Source organism: Pteropus vampyrus, unplaced genomic scaffold (assembly GCF_000151845.1).
Source record: "Pteropus vampyrus isolate Shadow unplaced genomic scaffold, Pvam_2.0 Scaffold43, whole genome shotgun sequence".
Lineage (NCBI taxonomy): Eukaryota > Metazoa > Chordata > Mammalia > Chiroptera > Pteropodidae > Pteropus > Pteropus vampyrus.
The window spans coordinates 8,826,320-8,844,528 of NW_011888824.1; the positions used below are offsets into that span (position 1 = coordinate 8,826,320).

Consider the following 18,209-nt stretch of genomic DNA (forward strand, 5'->3'; position numbering starts at 1 on the left):
AATCATGAATATGTACTAAAACAATTTTTCCAGCCTTGAGTTTTTATTCTCTGGTTAGGATAATACATTACTATTAATTCCTCTCTGACTTAGGTATAGTTTTAGTGAAGAGGTGAGTCCTGTTATATATAATTTTTATATATAATTTCTTGTATATAAACATATGAATACGATTCTTCACTTAGTTACATATTAACTGATCATGAAATTTTGATTAATAAAGTTAATTTTATCTTCCCTCAGAAGATCCCCTAAGTCAGAAATAGATACATGATCTAAAAATCTCTCAGTCAACTATAGTTGTAGGAATTAAACCTTGGAAATTATGTTTTGTACTTTCTGATGCAAAATCTCAGCCTTGTACCAAGGAAAAAAAAACTTATCAACAATTCTTCATGTATTAGTCATAGCCATAATAATGTTCTTATATAGATTATATGTTATTCTCTGACTCCGTATATTTAGTAATGATTGTTTCTGAGAAGAAAGGAGATAAAGTATAATAGGAGACTTTTACTTATATATATTTATATATATGTGGACTTTTTTGTTTTTTTAAATGGGATCATACTTTTATAATAAAACTACCTTCTTTAAAGGAGGATATTAATTCATTATATAAATGGAGATAAACATCTATTATAAATAAGTTCAAATAATCAGGCCGAATTGAATTAGTTTCCAAAATACTGAAAAACCACAAACATATTATGTCCTCCACCATTATTGGTTATCCTGAAAAACTTCAGATAATGAGATGGTTCCAGAAGATCGAAAATATGCAATTCTTTTCCTGGTTTAAGTTTCATGTATTGACAGAAAGTGATAGGATAGAAGCATAACAAAAATCAACCCTGTTGTATTCATTTTGGTTTCACCTCACAATTTTAAAGCAGATAATTAAAAGTCTAGACTCATTGCCTACATTTGTAATAGCCCACTGAACAGTTCTTCATGATTGGTCAATACATTAAAACGAGTATTTAGAATTTCTTAGACCAGAAGGTGGTGAACACTAATAGGCAGCCTAGGTTTACTAAAAAATAAAACAAACAAACAAAAACTTGTTTATTTTTCCCCTTTTTATTAAACCACTAAATATTAGATTAGATGAATGTCATAGGTATAAGTTGATACTGGTGAGATATTGGCTGAGTTTTTTATAATATTCTTGCAGGCACAACAAAAATGTGGGTTGGATAATAAAGCAGCTAAGTACATTTCCCCACTGTGGTGATTAATAGATTAGCACTGAGCTAGAAGGCAACTTCTGAAGGTATGCTGAAAAGCTTAGTCCTTAGACATGGGGTTCTGAACATTTTTATCTGTGACAGGTGATGGTTCAGAAAATCTGGAGGGACCAAACTTCCAGAGAGAAAAACATCATCCAAATAAATTTTCTTAAATATCTCAATTAAATCCTACATATTATGGCAAAATCAATTTATAATTATGAAGAAATCTGTTTAATTTCAGCCCAATGAGTATTATCAAGAGGAGTGTGTGTGTGTGTGTGTGTGTGTGGCTGTTGATTCAGAACATGTTGACAGGGTAAGAAATAGAGATTAGACTGAGAAAAACCAATTGAATATTAAGCTTTTAAAAGACAAAAGTGAACATAATATTAAAAATAATCCACTCTCTGTGGGAATAGATAAAACATCTTTAGTATTATGTCAGCTGTGGTTTGCAGGTGTTTTCTGCATTGTTCTTATATCACTTGAGTTCACCCAAATTAAAATTCTGGCTGTCTCTTGCTAACTGTATAACTTAAGGATGTTGCTTAAACTCTCTACGCCTCAGTTTCCTCATCCATATAATTGGGTGTGAAATAATATCTATCACATAAGGTTGTAGAGGAATGAAATGAGATAATATCTGTAAAATACTTCTAGAACATTATCTAGTACATTGTAAGTTCTTAAATAAAAACTTAGTCATTTGAGTTTCTACATTCCTGTGCCATCTCTCTCCCATCTTTCTTTTGTTATTTAAGAAAAGATGTATACAGGATATAGGAGAGGAAACAGGGTTTTCCACTGAGTCCAGCTATACTCTATACTTTTGTTCCCATTTTTTTCTCCAGCCCCAAGATGTCTTAGTATATCATATTATAGTGATACCTGATGTTGATATAACCTTCAGATCTATGTCAAGAAAATTCTTTTATATCCTATCTGATCAAGACCTATTCCTTCATTTACCCAACCAAGATTGAATCACCTCTCTAGTCATCACATATGCCCATGTACTTCTCAGCTGAGTTAAAATCTTTTTAAGAGCCACATATTCTCTCCTAAATATTTTAAGAATCTCATATTCTCTCTAGAACTACACACTCAATTTAAACTGTCTTGATCCTAAGAATCACTAGGGTGATTATTAAAATTATATAAATCTAGACTCTTCCTCAGATCTTTTAAAACAGAATTTTCATGAGAAAGGCCTGAGTTGTCCAATTGCAGTAATAACTCTCAAGTAGCTTGAAACTTTTAGAATATGTAAAAATGTTAACTTTGGAGATTAAATCCAGAATTCCAACGTCAGGGATTCAACAGTTTGGAGATATGATATCCAGGGATTTCTAATTTTACCAAGCACCTCAGGAAGAATATACTAGAAGAAACATTACCTGCAGGTTGTTTGTGTTTCTACCCTTTTGACCAGGAAAGAAGGTTCTTTTCCATATGATTAGTCAGACACATACAAAAAAGCTCACATCTAGCAAGGGTAAAGAGTAGAGTTGTGTTCACAAAACCCTTCTCATGTTGCTCATCATATAATTTGGTGCGTCTTGTGTAAGATTTGACATTAATGCAAATTCTTTATTAAGTAACTTCAGTGTATAATAAATTCTATACCTTTTGTGGTAAACTTTTATATGCTTTCTGGTGACTATTAATAAGAATCAACTCTTTGTTACAATTTAACTCACTCAAAGTGACTTACTTTTCTCCTCCATACTTTCTTTTATAAAGAGCTATTACATCTTTTTAAAAATTACCTTTTAAATACATTAATAATTAAATATTTAGAGAAGAGCATATCAAAAAATACCTAAATTTGGTCCTCAAATCTTAAAACCATAAAACCATGGTATGTCATGTTAGCACACTTGATCTTTTCGTGCTTTGTATCTTTGCCACCCTGAGAGTCCTTGTTTCACTTCAAATTCCAAATTTATAGGGCTTTCGGTATCTCTAAAAACATATTTACTGGAAATTATTTTAGAAAAATTTAACTGATAAAAATAATGCTTGAAAGTATAGATGGAGCTCATTTTCCATAACAGGGATATTCCTGAGAAGATGCAAGAAAGACAGTGATATCTAAATATCTTAACATTTTAGATGAATTGCTCCATTATTCCTTGGTAAGGGGTTGAAGAGCAGACACTGGAGTCAATAATCTTTGATGGGCTCATTCATACTTACATTGTAGATTTTCAGTGTGATCAAGAAAATCTAGCTCAAGCATTTCAGAGACCATCAGTTAATTAAAAATGTTATTATTATGACCACTAGTAGCATCTTCACTGCTTATCGAATGTGAGGCACTGGGCAAAGGGATTTACAGGTATGCATTCTCTCATTGACTTGTTCAGCTATCTTGCAACAACTGCTTCCCAGGTACTGTTATCACAAGACAGACTATATCTCTGTCTGGACTGACCTTGCAGTCTACTGATAAATAATATGTGAATAATTATATAATATTAGGTATTGATAGATCTTATTATAAAGATGTCAAACATGGTATGAGAGTCAGAGAGTGAATCAGAGGTGCTATTTAGTTAGAGTCCAGCAAAGCCTCCTCTGAGAGGGGCAGCAGAGACCTGAATGAAGCAAAGGAAAAAGCACTGAAAGACTTCTGGGTAAAGTCTAAATGGGAAGAAAGGCAAGTGAATGAGCTGAGAGGTAAGAATGAACTTGGCCCTCTTAGAAAACCTTTAGATGACCATTGTGGCCAGAACAAGGTATGAGAGTAAGAATGGTAAGAGATGAGATAGGAGCCAGATCATACAAGGCTTTATAATCCATGATAAGGACTTCAGATAGCACAATCTTATGCTGTTACTGCCCACACTTTTCACATGAGAAATTGAGGCTTACAGAGTCAGTAAACTTTCCCAATTCAGATGTCTGGTAACTAAAACAGGGGACTTTAAACCACCACCCCTGCCCCCTTCTTTTTTGTCTGAATCTAAACCCTATGTTCCTTCTAGTATGTCAAATTGTCTTTCAGTGACTAGTAATAGACATACCTTTAAAAACATATATGATCCTAAATTCAGTGGACCTTCTAATTAAATATTCTCAATAGTAATAGAAAACCAGTGGATACATATTTGAAACTACATTCTATATACAAGAAGAGAAGGAAGCTGTATGTAACCCTATCATATAATATTGAATGTACATGCAACATTGTACTTTAGAATGATAATTTTTAATGCTTTTTGATGATTCAACATTTGAAACTCAGAATTAATGAAGTGAAGGCACACTGGTTGAAAGCCATTAGGAGTAAAAAGAAAATGCGATATAAAAATGAACTTCCTAACCAAGACATAAACTACTCGAGTAGTAACCCATTAAAGGTAAGCTTTTCTTGAACAAATAGTGTGCTGTCTATATAAAATAGAATAGTGTTACCTCATATAATTATGCGTCTGCCTATTTAAAGAATAAGAGAATTCATACTTTTATACAGAGTCCAGTATACTTAGGTCTACAAATGACATTAAAACAGTCTTCTTAGGAAATGATCTGTAATAACTTGAATGATACGCTGGCAGTCTAAATGGTCAAAATTACAAAGAAAAGTTATTCACTAAAAGGCCAGTAGAGAACATTTAAGATAAAATGAAAAAATATTCTACTTTGAAGACAGAAAGTAGAATTCAGAGATTTTGAAATTTTATTCAAAACAAATTTCCTGCAAATTTTAAATAATGAACTATATCATTTAAAAAACATTACCTTTAAAGCGATTATTTAATTCTTCTCTTATAAGACTTAAAAACCTTATTTGCCAGTTTTATGGGTGTCTCTTCAGTATAGTTATCAGGGTTTTGTTTGTTTTTTTTGTTTTTTAAATTTTAAAACTTATGACCAAAATAGAACTATAATTTAAAAAAATGCATTATAAGGAAAAAATACATTTAAACCAAGTAAATGCTATGGCTCTCCACAGGTAGTTTTTATTTTTAAAGTGGAACAATAATTAAAATGTTAAAATAGATTTTGCTTATTTTTGCCCAGAAAAGAATGAGCTATTGTTCAGATGCTGTCATCTCTGATTGTAATTCACACTTAATGAACAATATACATTCTTTTAAAAATCATGAATATGTACTAAAACAATTTTTCCAGCCTTGAGTTTTTATTCTCTGGTTAGGATAATACATTACTATTAATTCCTCTCTGACTTAGGTATAGTTTTAGTGAAGAGGTGATCGATTCCAAATCACTCATTATTTGAATGAAGAGAACGGATAAATTTATAATAGTTCCATGACTTTTATAAAAGTAATTGTTTAAGATGAATTCTTGAACAACAAGATGGTCAATTCTATTTTTACCTGAAAGGACAAAGTGAAACATTTTTGACTGGAGAGAAATTTACAAAGACCCAGTGTTTCTACTATTCATAAGATGATCATCTTCCCTAAGATTTAGTTGCTTATATATTAAAACCGGAGACACAATATATATACTTCAGACATTAATGTTTATAACCAAGAATCTTACATACAATAAAAGAATGAATTAGTTAATGAATGAAGAAATGAAACAATGGATGACACATCATAATTATTTTAAAATTAAGAGTAGAATTAGCTCTAGCCTTAATGAAATAATGTTATATATATAATTTAACATCATTTTGTTTCTTTAGCTGTAATATCAACCATGTAGATCTGGAATAATTTTTTTAAAAGTCTCAACTACCATTCCACCCAAATTACCCAGATTTTAGGTGATACATGGCAAAATAAGTGTAACTTTCTCCTAAGTTATTTGCAAGCTGTAAACTATTAGTAACTTATAAGTAACCAGTGACATCTTTAAAAACATTCTTATTGAGAATCGTGCAATGTTTTCCTAGTTACTCTACATCGATGTTTTTCATCTATAAACTGATTATCTCTAATATAATATATGGTATATGATTATCTCTAATATAATATATTCTTTTGAATTGCTCTTTTATTAGTAACTTATCTTTAAACTGTAATCTCCAGATAGGCATGAATTGTCCAAAAATTTTTGTAACTCCCAAAACTCCTAACATAATACTTGTTACATTGGGTCAAGCATGATCTTCTGCAGTTTTTTTTTTTTTTTTTTGGTTACTTTGAAGGGTAGGTACTACATAGCTAGTATTTGGAGATGCTAAGATGAATAGTCATAAAATTCCCTAAAAGTTGCTAAGATTGTAAATGGATGTTCCTACTGTTTTTATTTTTGAGTGCCTCATTTGGAACATTAATCATTAAATTCCAAATTAGTATAGACATGCATAGTACCCACATTATGAATTGCAGGCTGTTAAAAGTTTTATGAACAATTGCTATAAACACATTTTCCTGCAAAGTTATAGTATCCTTTAATAGAAAAGCTTTAGGATCCTTACTAATTATAAATGTGAAAAATCGTTCTATAATTGAAACTTTATTATATCTAAAATATTAGGGAGATTTCATTATCTAAGAGTTTTAATTTTTGTTAGCTGTAAAACATTTTGGGTTTTGAAAACACACTTGTTTTATAGGGACATGCTTTCTTGCTATCATATACATACATAGCCTACTAAATAAAAAATTACACATTTAGTAGCAATATAAAACCCCCATCCATAGCTGAAAAAATGATACACCAACTATTTAAATTTTATTAATTTAGAATTTTGTGTCTTTACCCAAGAGAATGAACTTCCCTTTACATTTTTTGACAGGAAGAAGCACTACATGGGTTTCGAGTGAGTGATTACTTTGAATACATGGAAATTTTGGAACAAAGCTACCGACCAGTGTTAATGAGAGACATGCGGAACATCAGAGTGCAGAGCACATAGATCATTAGAGGCACTGGATAATTTTATGTTTTATTTATTTTTAAAAGAAACAGTGGGACTTGATTGTTTTCTGTCTGTGTCCATAACAACATACGCTTTGTGAATACACATATTGTAAATCAATACTGAGAGATTTTTAATAATATTTCTAAGTAGGTACTAGCTCAATTTTTGACATGAAATGAATTCATTTTTACAAATTTGTTGTTTTATATGGTGGTTTTAGAATCCGATCTAGGTTACTTATGGTTCTTTATGTTTAAGACCTAGTTCCAACCTATATCTCTCCTCCTTCACCAAATGAGCAAAATATTTTTTTGCCAATGAGTTTGGAAAGAAGCAGCACTATAGAGACAAGGAAAAGCCAGTTTTCTTTTTTATGTCAGCACATACAAAGAAAATAAAACCACAACTGCTTATTTTCCACGTGGAGGAACAAATGATATTTATCATGGCAAGTTGTAGGAAAACTATTGTCCTCAGACATAATTGTTTTTCTAGGAATTGCTTTGATACTTATATCAATTTATATTTTTTCACATGAAATGTAGTCTCTACATGGTTCATTTAAAAGATAGATTGGTTATTTCATACTGATAAGCATTTGACTCTTTTGTTATGCATTTTCCTTGGTGATAGATTTGATTTGTACTCAACTAGAAAACATTAAGGAGAATAGATTTCTAAATTATTTTAAATGACTAACACTATGTTTTATTTAAATAGAAGTCTCTGCTTCAATGAGATTAGTACAATATGCAAGGGTCTGCTTTCTTATTACTGTCACATTTAATATATGAAAAGTAATACACACACAAAAAATTATTTTTTAGTCATCAATTTCAGCAAGTTTTTAAATCAACCATTAAAAACATTCTAAAGCTTTCCCCTTTTCAACCAAAAATGGCTCATCCACAAACTCATTTTTCCTTTTAGTAAAATGAAACAACTAGTACAATACAGTTCTCAATTTTGTGATATTTAGGCTCTTGCAATATCAACCTTCCAAAATCAGGTTTTATGCTGTAAATGCTAACAATAGCTTTTCAGTAATGGTATTCCTAAAGGGCACTGAAAAAGTTGTAAAAAGAAAATTGAGCAACTTAATTTGACATATTGCTTACTCTACCTCTGGCTAATATGAGGTAAGTGAGTCCTAGGTGTCTTAAAACACCAAGCTTAGTCCACTTTCAAACTTAATTTTGAAAGCTCTTGTGCAGAACCTGTAATACATGTTCATGGATTCATTTGCCCTCATTTTGTTCCTGAGTTATTGTCATTGGTCCTAAGAAATTGCAGCTTTATTTCTTATTATTCAGGAATACAAATGGAGAAAAAACTGTAACTTAATTTTACAATATTCATTAGTGATTTTGATTGGAAACTGAAATAAGATCTAGATAATAGCAATTACATTTCGGAAAAATGACTTTAGCTGAAGCCAGAAGGCTTTTGTTTTCATTTGATAAATATCTTAAAATATCTTATGAACAGTGACATGATCAATGATATGAACAATGAGCAATTTATTTGGTGAAATAAAATGTAAAATATGGTAGTTTGTGAATTATTCTTGCCACCTATTTTTATTTTAAGAATACTCTTTATAAGAGAAATGAATACAGCGCTGTCTTGCCTCTCAGTTTTGTTTTTAATTAGTTAAAGTATAAATCCTTTGGACAAATTTATTTCTAATTTGTGAAGGAACCTAGTGCATTTTACAGGACTCATTATAATATAATATATTTTACGATACAATGTAAACAGAATGATGGAAAATTTAAGTGTGCATGTATAAATCTCTGAATATCTATTGTCAAATTTAATCTTTTTAGTTAGGCTTCCTCATGATATATAGACATCCAAAGAATCTGTGAAGATAAAGTAAGTTTCAGAAATTCATATAAACTTTCTAACAGAATGCTACCTAAATTTATGATTATTAAATTATGGTATGCTCTAATTTGATCTTCTAAATCCAAGATACTAAGGAGATTTCTTTGGTCATTCATAAACAAACATGTTTCGACGGTAACACATATAATGAAATACTTTTAATATTCAAGGTAAGATAATTAAAATACAGCATCCCCATTCAGAGTCTATAGTATTCATAGGAAGGTGAATTTTAAAACTATGAAAATGGTTACAAAGATGACAAGTGAGAATTGACCTCTGGATATGGTGACCTTGATAAGACCAGTTTTGGGTGGAGTAATGAGGGCAGAAGTTTGGTTGGAGCAGGTTTAAATGATGCTGAGAGGAAAGATTTTGAAACTGTTTTCTCTAGGAGTATCACTGCATAGGGAAAGAGAATATGGGTGGTAGCTAGAGGAGGCATGGGATCAAAAGACTAGGAAAATATAATTGTGATTTAATGGTCATGAGATGAGTTAGCAAAGTTTGTGTTTTTCTAGACACATTTCACTGGGTATCTACCCAAATTGATTTGAATTAATTATATGTTTTAGTCGATTCTATATTATGGCCTTCATTTGTTAATTAGATATATTTTATTTGTTAGTGTTGCTTTTAGTTTTATGTTACACATCTTTAGTTATCCCAGTCTACTTTCAAGAAATATTACTCTACTTCATGTTTAGCATAGGAACTTTACCAATAAACTTCACTGTGTCACTCTAATCCAAAGGCTTCTCCCCTTCCTCTCAAATTATAAGAGATTTCTTAACCACCTTTGACTATATATCTATATCTCTGTATCATCTGTATCTATATCTATAAATATAGTCTTACATATAAGAAATTACTATTTTGAATTGCTTTTTTAATTTTTATTGTTATTTAATGCCAGCATTATTCAACAGATGTATTATTAGTGTACACTTTTCTTTGGGAATGTCATCTCCCCAAAATTAAGTAGAAGCTTCTTAAAGACAGAGGCCAAGTTGACTAATTCCTGTCTCCCATAAATTCTAACCTGGTGCTAGGCACAGAGCAGTTTGCTGAATAAATATCAAAGTTATTTTAAATTATCATGTTTATACAGAAGGAACAGAGTGTGAAACATTAGACCACATTTTCCCTTCAGTTCCTTTATTAGGTACAATAGAAGGAAATAACTTATATTTTTGGTACAAATATGTTTTCTATTTACTATGGAATGTATTTTTAATAGAAATAATAGTTCACTAAATTCTATTTAGCAAAGGTGGTAACAAAAATCTGTATGTATAAAGGTTTTCCTTCTGTGTGTTTGAGTGTGCGTGTGTGCTTATGTATGTGTGTGATTGTTTTATTGCATATGGATATTATTTTGGCTAAAACATATATTCGGTAGGCTTATGTGACCAGGCCTGGGAATCTAACCATGATTTGGAAACTAGAATACACCTTTTTGAAATACATCACATGTGCAAATGTGCGCTTATATTTAGAAAACCTGATAGATTAATTTCATGCTTGAATATGTATAGTCTCTCTTCCTGAAAACCATCACTGAGACAGTCATATGTCCTAGATGATGTAGATCTGAAGGCAAAAGACTTGAACATCTGATGGTTTAAGATATCTCCTAGCACAATAATGCTGAATATTTCCAAATTTGCTCTTGCTAAAGCCAGCCTTACTATTCCTTTATTATATATGACTGTTTAGATGTGGGCTGACAAACTTCAGCCTGTTTTTGTAAATAAAGTTTTATTGGAACACAGTGCTCATTGGTCTATGTATTGTGTGAAACCTAAACCTAAAATATTTATTATTTAGCCCTTTAGAGGAAATGTTTGCTAACTCTAGTTTAGAGTACTAATTACACATATAAATCCAAATTCCTTTTAGATAGGATAAACTTTTTAGATACATAGAACATTAGAGGACATCTAATCTAAAACCTTTATTTCACCAACGATGAAGCTATGACTCGGAAAGTAAAGAGGGGGTCCCAAGATTATATGGAGGGAAGATAAAATGCAGTACATAAATCGAGAACTCAGGAGGTAGACTGCTTGAATTTAGAGCCCACTCTATCATCAAGTACTTTAACTCCTTTGTGCTTCAGTTTACTTGTGGGTAAAATGGGCATAACAATGATATCTACCTCACAGGATTATTATGTAATACATGTGTTTATAACAACTCTATAGTAAGTATTCGATAAATTATAGCTATTACTATTTGCTTTTGTGTAGCTAGTTGGTGGTAGAATGACCTGGATCCTAACTCTTTAGACTTTAAGTTCAGTCCTCTTTCAGCTGTATTATTTATTCATTTGGTCACTCAATATACCTTTATTAAATTCCTACCATGGATCAGTCACTGTGTTACCTCTGGTTCTAACCTTTTCCCTCATTCAGACTTTTCCAGGAGAAACAGATTATATTTTTTTACTTATGTTTTCATTACTAGTTATAAAATGGCAGAAAAGAAATAAAAGTCCTTTTCAGTCCAACATTAGACATATTTTTATAGTTCATCCAATTTTCCCACATTTTCCTCCTTTTTTAAAAGGCTTATTTTTTTATACTCTAGATTTAGTGATGTAGACCAGATCAATGTATAATGGATTACCAGTGTATTTTTTAATTGTTTTATATTTTCCAGTGGTAAATAAGACAGTATTTCCTTTTATGTGACATAAAGTTTTGCTAACATGTTCTTTGTAGCAAAATTGATATCTACTTTTTTTCAGCAGAATATTAAGAGAGAGTTATTACTTAAGTCGGTGCCAATGTATTTAGTTTTCTGATGAGTTTAAACAGGGTTGAGGCAGTTAGCCTCATATAAACCCTAAATTTTCAGCACTAGCAATATTTTAACTTTTAAAATCAGTTAATTTCTTTGGCACGTTTCCCACTCAATATTCTTCTATTGGCAGTAGGCCACCATGAAATGCTAAGTGCCATGGAAATAATTGGACTGTCGTGTTTGCTAATAGAGTGCATTTGAGATACATTGGGGGAGACAGTTATTAAAATGTTGGCTGTTCAAAGTTTACTAATCCAGGATTTAAGCATTGAATTGCTATTATCAGAATATGTGTCTGCTATTCTTTATTGAATAGAACATTTATATTTAGCCTTTTGCTAAGATTCTAAAGTTCATCTCTTATAGAGTGTCTCTAAAATATAATACTTTTTTTACAACATCAAATATAATTCACTAGTTTTTTCAGAAATCATCAGATAGATACCAAAATGAGATTTTTTGGTCAAATGATCTCCATGTTGTCTCCATAACTACCTACATTTTTCTTTTAATGTTCCTCATAGCAAAACTTTCAAATTAATATTTAGCTACTATCATAAAATTATTTTGACTTAAAAAAAGTATTCATTGGAATGGATGATGGGTACAGCAGAGACTGGCGACGTTCATCAGTCAGTTTCTTTTTCCTGGACTAAGTATATTTTAGGGCATTTAATCAACTTAACCAATGTTAAGTGAGCAGGCCAAAGCATAAATAGCAGGTGTGCTTTTCTACGAGCTTTCTTTTCTTTTTTCTGGTGCCCCTGGAGCCTGAATGCTTGAATTTGTGAAGAGCAAAATCTACTTCCTACCAACCCATGTTGACCTGAGGAAGAAATCAGTCTTGTGTTACTATAACTGAAATCATATGGTTGTTTATTGTTGTATCTGGCATTAGTCTGTCAGCTTTGAATTTCCCCATTCCTGCACTCTTTTCTGAATAATTTTTAATGTGCCTAGATGGGCATGTTCTTGAGTTCATAGTGTTTTATTAGATTTCATATTGAGAATCTAAGTGCATTGTCTAACAAATACAATTAAATTTTGTTGTATCCTTCATTGTTTTTACCAATTGGTGAACAGTTTTTTTGGACATAATAAATACCATTTGACAAGTAGATATGTGAATTATCAAGGAAGCTTTGTTTCTGTAGATGAAGGCTGTGTATCTAAAAAGAGCTATTAGCGAACTCATCAGTGAACTCAAATTTGATCACAGTTATGTATTTTGAATATTATTCTATATGATTTTTAGCACATATAACATAATTCTACTTTCTTCATTTTGACATTTAGAGTCATATGTACACTGAAAAATATTCCCAAATTATTGTATACAATGAATATAAAACTACTGACTGGAAAATTAACAGGAATCAGAAAAGCCACTTGAGTGTGTAAATGGAAGGGTATTTCAGTTGGGCTAAGGATGGCAGGAAGACAACACCAACATACACACACACACAGGTAAGATGAGATTAGATTAAGTTCCTGATTTATATAACCAAGGATGTAAAAATTCATAGGAGCGAGAAGGCCATACTGAACAGGAGCAGATGCAGTATATTTAGCACACTTGGTTCTCTGGACCCCTCAGTCAGTAAATAAGGGACACTTATCTGCTGGTGAATCTGCAAAGTGTCTAAGTTTCAAAAAAGCTCCTTTTGTTAACTTTTTTTTTTTTTTTTTTTAATGTTTGGAGCTTATAACATTCTGAAAGAGCTTGCTCAAACTATTCATGTCCCTCTGGTTAAAGAACTGTTTACAAACTTAGTCCTGCTGGTCCTTGACCCAAACTTCACATTGAAGCTATATCTGCATTCTGGGAAAGTAAGCTGAATCAGGGCTCAAGCATACTTTGAGTAGTGTCTTAGCCCTGGCCTCACCAGGATGTAAAAAAGCCCAGTCCTCTACCTAAAGAGTTAAATGCAAACAAATGAAAACAAAAAACAGGAAGTGACAAGTTTAGCTGAGTACAGAGAATATGCCTAATGTCATTACTGAGAAGAGAGAATAACTCCAAGGAAAATTATCAAAAAATACTCTGAGCTTTTGTATAATGATTTATCATTTTCAAAGTACCTGTATGCACATTTCATCTTTACAACAACTCTATCACTTAAGTATAATCTATTTTAATACTCACATGTATATATATTGCCAATATTTCTCATCCACTAAAATAGCTTTATAGTTAGACAAAAATTGTGATTATATTATATAGATCACTTTAAATCCCTTATTTATGTTTATTATTAGCACAATATAAGCAGTGATTGATATCTAAACTCATAAACATGCTGTACATGAAAATTATACTTGTCTATCTTCCATATTATAGGATCACTTGACAATGAAATAAATGTTAAACTGATAACAAGTATATGAGAGTCCACTCTGCTAAGAAAGACATCAAGTATAAGAATTATTCTCTACCTTCAAGGAAATTACAATATGACTCAAGTTATTAAACCTGCACAATAGAAAAGAGAAAAGTACAAGTTTATATTTTGTAAATCCTGGGAAATATCAAGAGCCTTTGGTGATAGGAAGATTCAGAGGAAGGAGAAAATATCTTGAGCTTAGTGATCAAGAGAGGAACAGGATTTGTATCCCAAAGGGATAGGAATTGAGCAAAGCAGCTGGAAGCACCCAGGATGGAGCAACAGAACGCATACTGAAAACAGCAGAGTGAGAAGACAAGGAGCAATGAAAGAGTTTAAGGAAGCCCTCTGGCTAGAGCGGAGGTTTTGTTTTCGGGAAAACCTGGAAGATGAGCTTGGCTGGCCAAATAATTCAGACTTTCTCCTGTGGGTTGTAATATTAAAGATTTTTCAGCAGAAAAGTAACAATGTAGCAATCTTGAAACTTAAATATCTTAGTAACAAATTTTAGAGTCTAATTTTATTTAAAATTCTCTTTAAAGGCTTCTCTTTAAATTACTAGATTTGCAGTCACTTAATTCAAATAATTTTATTAAATATACATTGATCTATTATGAATGAAATGCTATGCTCAGAACAATTTAAGACCATATATCATATACCTTAGAGTATTTATCAATAGTATGCATCTCTAGATCTGTGATTTATGCTAATAAAGAACATTCATCAAAATTACTTCATGCAGGATATTTTTTATGTCTCCTTAAATGGTATTTGAAATGCAGTTCTATAAGAGATGTGAAGATGAAGAGGTTTATATCCAGAATAAAAGGACACCTAAAACATTCAGCGACTTTTAGACAAGAATCTATTCAAGATAGTTAGAATGAACATTGCTAAATTTTTCTAATGAAATAATTATTTCAAGCTGTGTTGCTTAAGGAATATTAAATAATTAAGTTTATGAGACTTTAATGAGAGCAAAGCTAAAATAAAACACTGTACAGAATCATCTTGACTGTATAAAACAACCATAGAGAGTAGATGAAAAGATATAACCTTGAAAGGCTGCCATCCACACTATTTTTACTTTGTGAGAGGGTCTTGACAATAGGGTTAATGCTGTGTTAAAATGCTTATGCCTATAGCATTGGTCCTGGATAAAGCCGTTGCTTAGGAAATTTGTTATCAGTACCTCTTCTCCATCCCCTGCCTACCTATTTATTTGCTATTAATTTTCCTTAGGGAACCAACTGCTTTGACTTTTTCTGTTCTCCTTCCAAGAAACCCCTGTTCTATATTTCACCGTCTAGAGCTTTACCTAAAATAATTCTCTTCACATTTAATCATATTACATAGTGCAGTGAAGAACATTAGGACAGAATGTTGATTAGCATGGTACCATGAGCAACTAACATTGTCATATCAGTACCTGAATGTTTGTGGGCCTCATTTTTTCCAATGTAAAACAAGGGTACTGACCAACATGACTTCTTGGGATCATGCTAGTCTAAATTACGCTTCTAATATTCTGTGTCAAGTTACTGAAGCTTAATTTACTTTTAGGCACAAAAGGCTGATCAAAGTTTCAGTTGATCCCCTTTCTAGATTTCCACTGGCATTTTCAAAACAAACTTATTAAATGAGATGAAGAGCAAGGGCTGTGGGCATACTAGGTACTAAATATGTGTTTCCTGTTAAAAGAACTCTTGGTGAGAGTTTTAAGTAATGTGGAATACTGACGGAGATGATGTATTTATTATGCAGTCAGTGGAAACTTAACACACATATGCACTTTAAAACATTATTTTAAGAATTTAAGAGAATGTGCTAGTCCTGAGCTACTCTTTTTCTATATATATATCAGTGAAACAAGTCTGAACTCCTTTTGAATTTGATTTATAATCATAATTAACCAGTACTTAATGGGTATTGGACACTTCAAAGATGATACCCATCTTTGAAGTATTCTTCAAGAAAGACTGTCTTAAAACAGTTTGGCTTTGCATGTAATATGTATAGAAAATAGTGAAAATCTGCTGCCTGTTGGAATCCCTTATATTGAGAATCCACTATGACTACGATATTACTATGTAGCTTCATCTTATTCTCATTCTCTTTAATTTCAATTTAAACAAAATCCCTAATTAACAGTTAAACTATTTTTTTTTCCTAGAATAGAGATAGAGAGGGGAGCTAATTCTTGAATGCTACAAGGCAAGATCTGAAAACATAGTAACTTTGGTAGTAAATTTAGTTTTAAAGATATTAAGTAAGAAGATAGTAGGAAAGGCCATCTGTTTGGGTTTCTCTTCGCCCCCCTTTTTTTTTTTAATTTGATGGCAAAATTGTTAATGCACATAAGGTTGGCAAATTAAAAGTAAATATAGTGCTTGGATACATAAAATTTATATTGAACAGTGTTTAATGGAAAGCAATATTAATTATCAGTGATAATTCATCCTTTCAAAATATTGAACATTGGAAAATTATAAAGATAGCAACTTGAAATTTTGTGCTTTAAAAGAAGGGAAACCTCTAGAATGATAATTTTATGTATAGTTGGCAGAGAAGCAAAGTGTCAGAAAATAATCTAGCAACATTTATTAAATTAAAAATACTTACACCTTTAGCCCCAGCAATCCCTCTCCTAGGAGTTGATTCCTACAGAAATAAAAGCACCCATATGAAAGACATTGGTACAAGGATATTTATGACGGCATCTTTCCTAATGAGAAACTGTAAACTAAGCGGATGCCCGTTAACAGAGGACTAACTAATCACAATATGTCCAGAGCTCTATGACCTAACCTGAAGGATTTTCATGAAGTATTTGTGAATGCAAAAACCACTGCACAAAAATGTGTGCATGAACCTATTTTTTGTTAAAACCTATATGTGGAAACGTGTATGAGTAAATTGTTATATGAGCACAAAAAGAAATAGGGAAAATCACAGATTGTTACCATGAATGTAGTACAGGGAAAATTAAAAAAAAAAAGAAAAAAGAAAAAAGAAAAAACGCCTCTAGCAGTGCAGTTGAAAAAAATAATCAAGCAGCACAAAACTCACAGCACCAACTCTTATTTTGTGGCTCAATTTTCTCTATCACAGAAATCCTTGCAACAATTTTAAGCTGTGAAAGTTCCTGTTTTGACTGACCAATGTTAAACCACCCAGAATTATCATAAGATCATCTTAGCTTGAAAAACCTAAACCTCTGGAACATGATGAAAAAATTAGATAAGTGAGGCAAAGGCCATGAGGGATTGGATGTCCAAATAACATGGTACGACTAAAAAGAAAGGGGACTGATATCGTGTGAATAAACCAGTCTAATAACTTCACATTCATAATGCTTCATAGTCATAATATTAATAATTACTTTCCAAGAGTAAAATAAAATAATTGGAAAAGTAAAATAGTTGTAGTGTTTAACAAAATGGTAAAGTTAGCATGCTACTCAAATGGAAAATTTCTGAACACCTTGAGTAGATAATGGTAATAATGATGAGTTTACTTTCGAGGATCATTCATTTTAGGAAATCTGGGTCATTTAGCAGTCCAGTGGAATTATTTGTCCATAAAGATTCTCTAGACAGTTTGAGGAGACAATGAGGAAAAGTTAAAATTGATGATCATGTGTGCAAATATCAGGGTTAAGGGTCTTGAGTAATAAAAATTAGCCAAGGCTAGGGCAGAGTACTCTACAAAACTCCAGTCTCAGGAGACTCTCAAAGATCTGTGTCTTCTCAGGCCACAGAGTAATTGTTACTAAGTCTAAACATGGGAGGAAGGAGTGTGTCATACAAATAACTCAGTCTGCTCCTTGAGGAATGTGACATGACTTCCTAAAAGGATATAGCTATTTTGAGTGTACCTAAGATTCAACTCTTAGAAATCCAATTATCTAAGGTAACTGAAATCAGTGTCACACAGAAATTTCTTGTTGGGGCAGAAGGACCTATATAGCTCCCAGCGAGTAAGGTAGAGAGGGATGGGAGCGTCTACAACTGAATAATTAGGAGAACCTGGAGAGGA

The 18,209-nt window shown here is 31.8% G+C and overlaps 1 protein-coding gene across 1 annotated transcript in view; it reads left to right on the forward strand.

Moving 5' to 3' along the window:
- Window positions 1-10,750, forward strand: part of TBC1D32 (TBC1 domain family member 32) — a 174,437-nt gene extending 163,687 nt beyond the window's left edge. The window contains exon 33 of the mRNA XM_011358802.2: window positions 6,961-10,750. Coding sequence (XP_011357104.1) covers window positions 6,961-7,080 — 120 coding nt within the window. The 3' untranslated portion in view covers window positions 7,081-10,750. The remainder of the gene's footprint in view (window positions 1-6,960) is intronic.
- The last annotated feature ends 7,459 nt before the right edge of the window (window positions 10,751-18,209 follow it).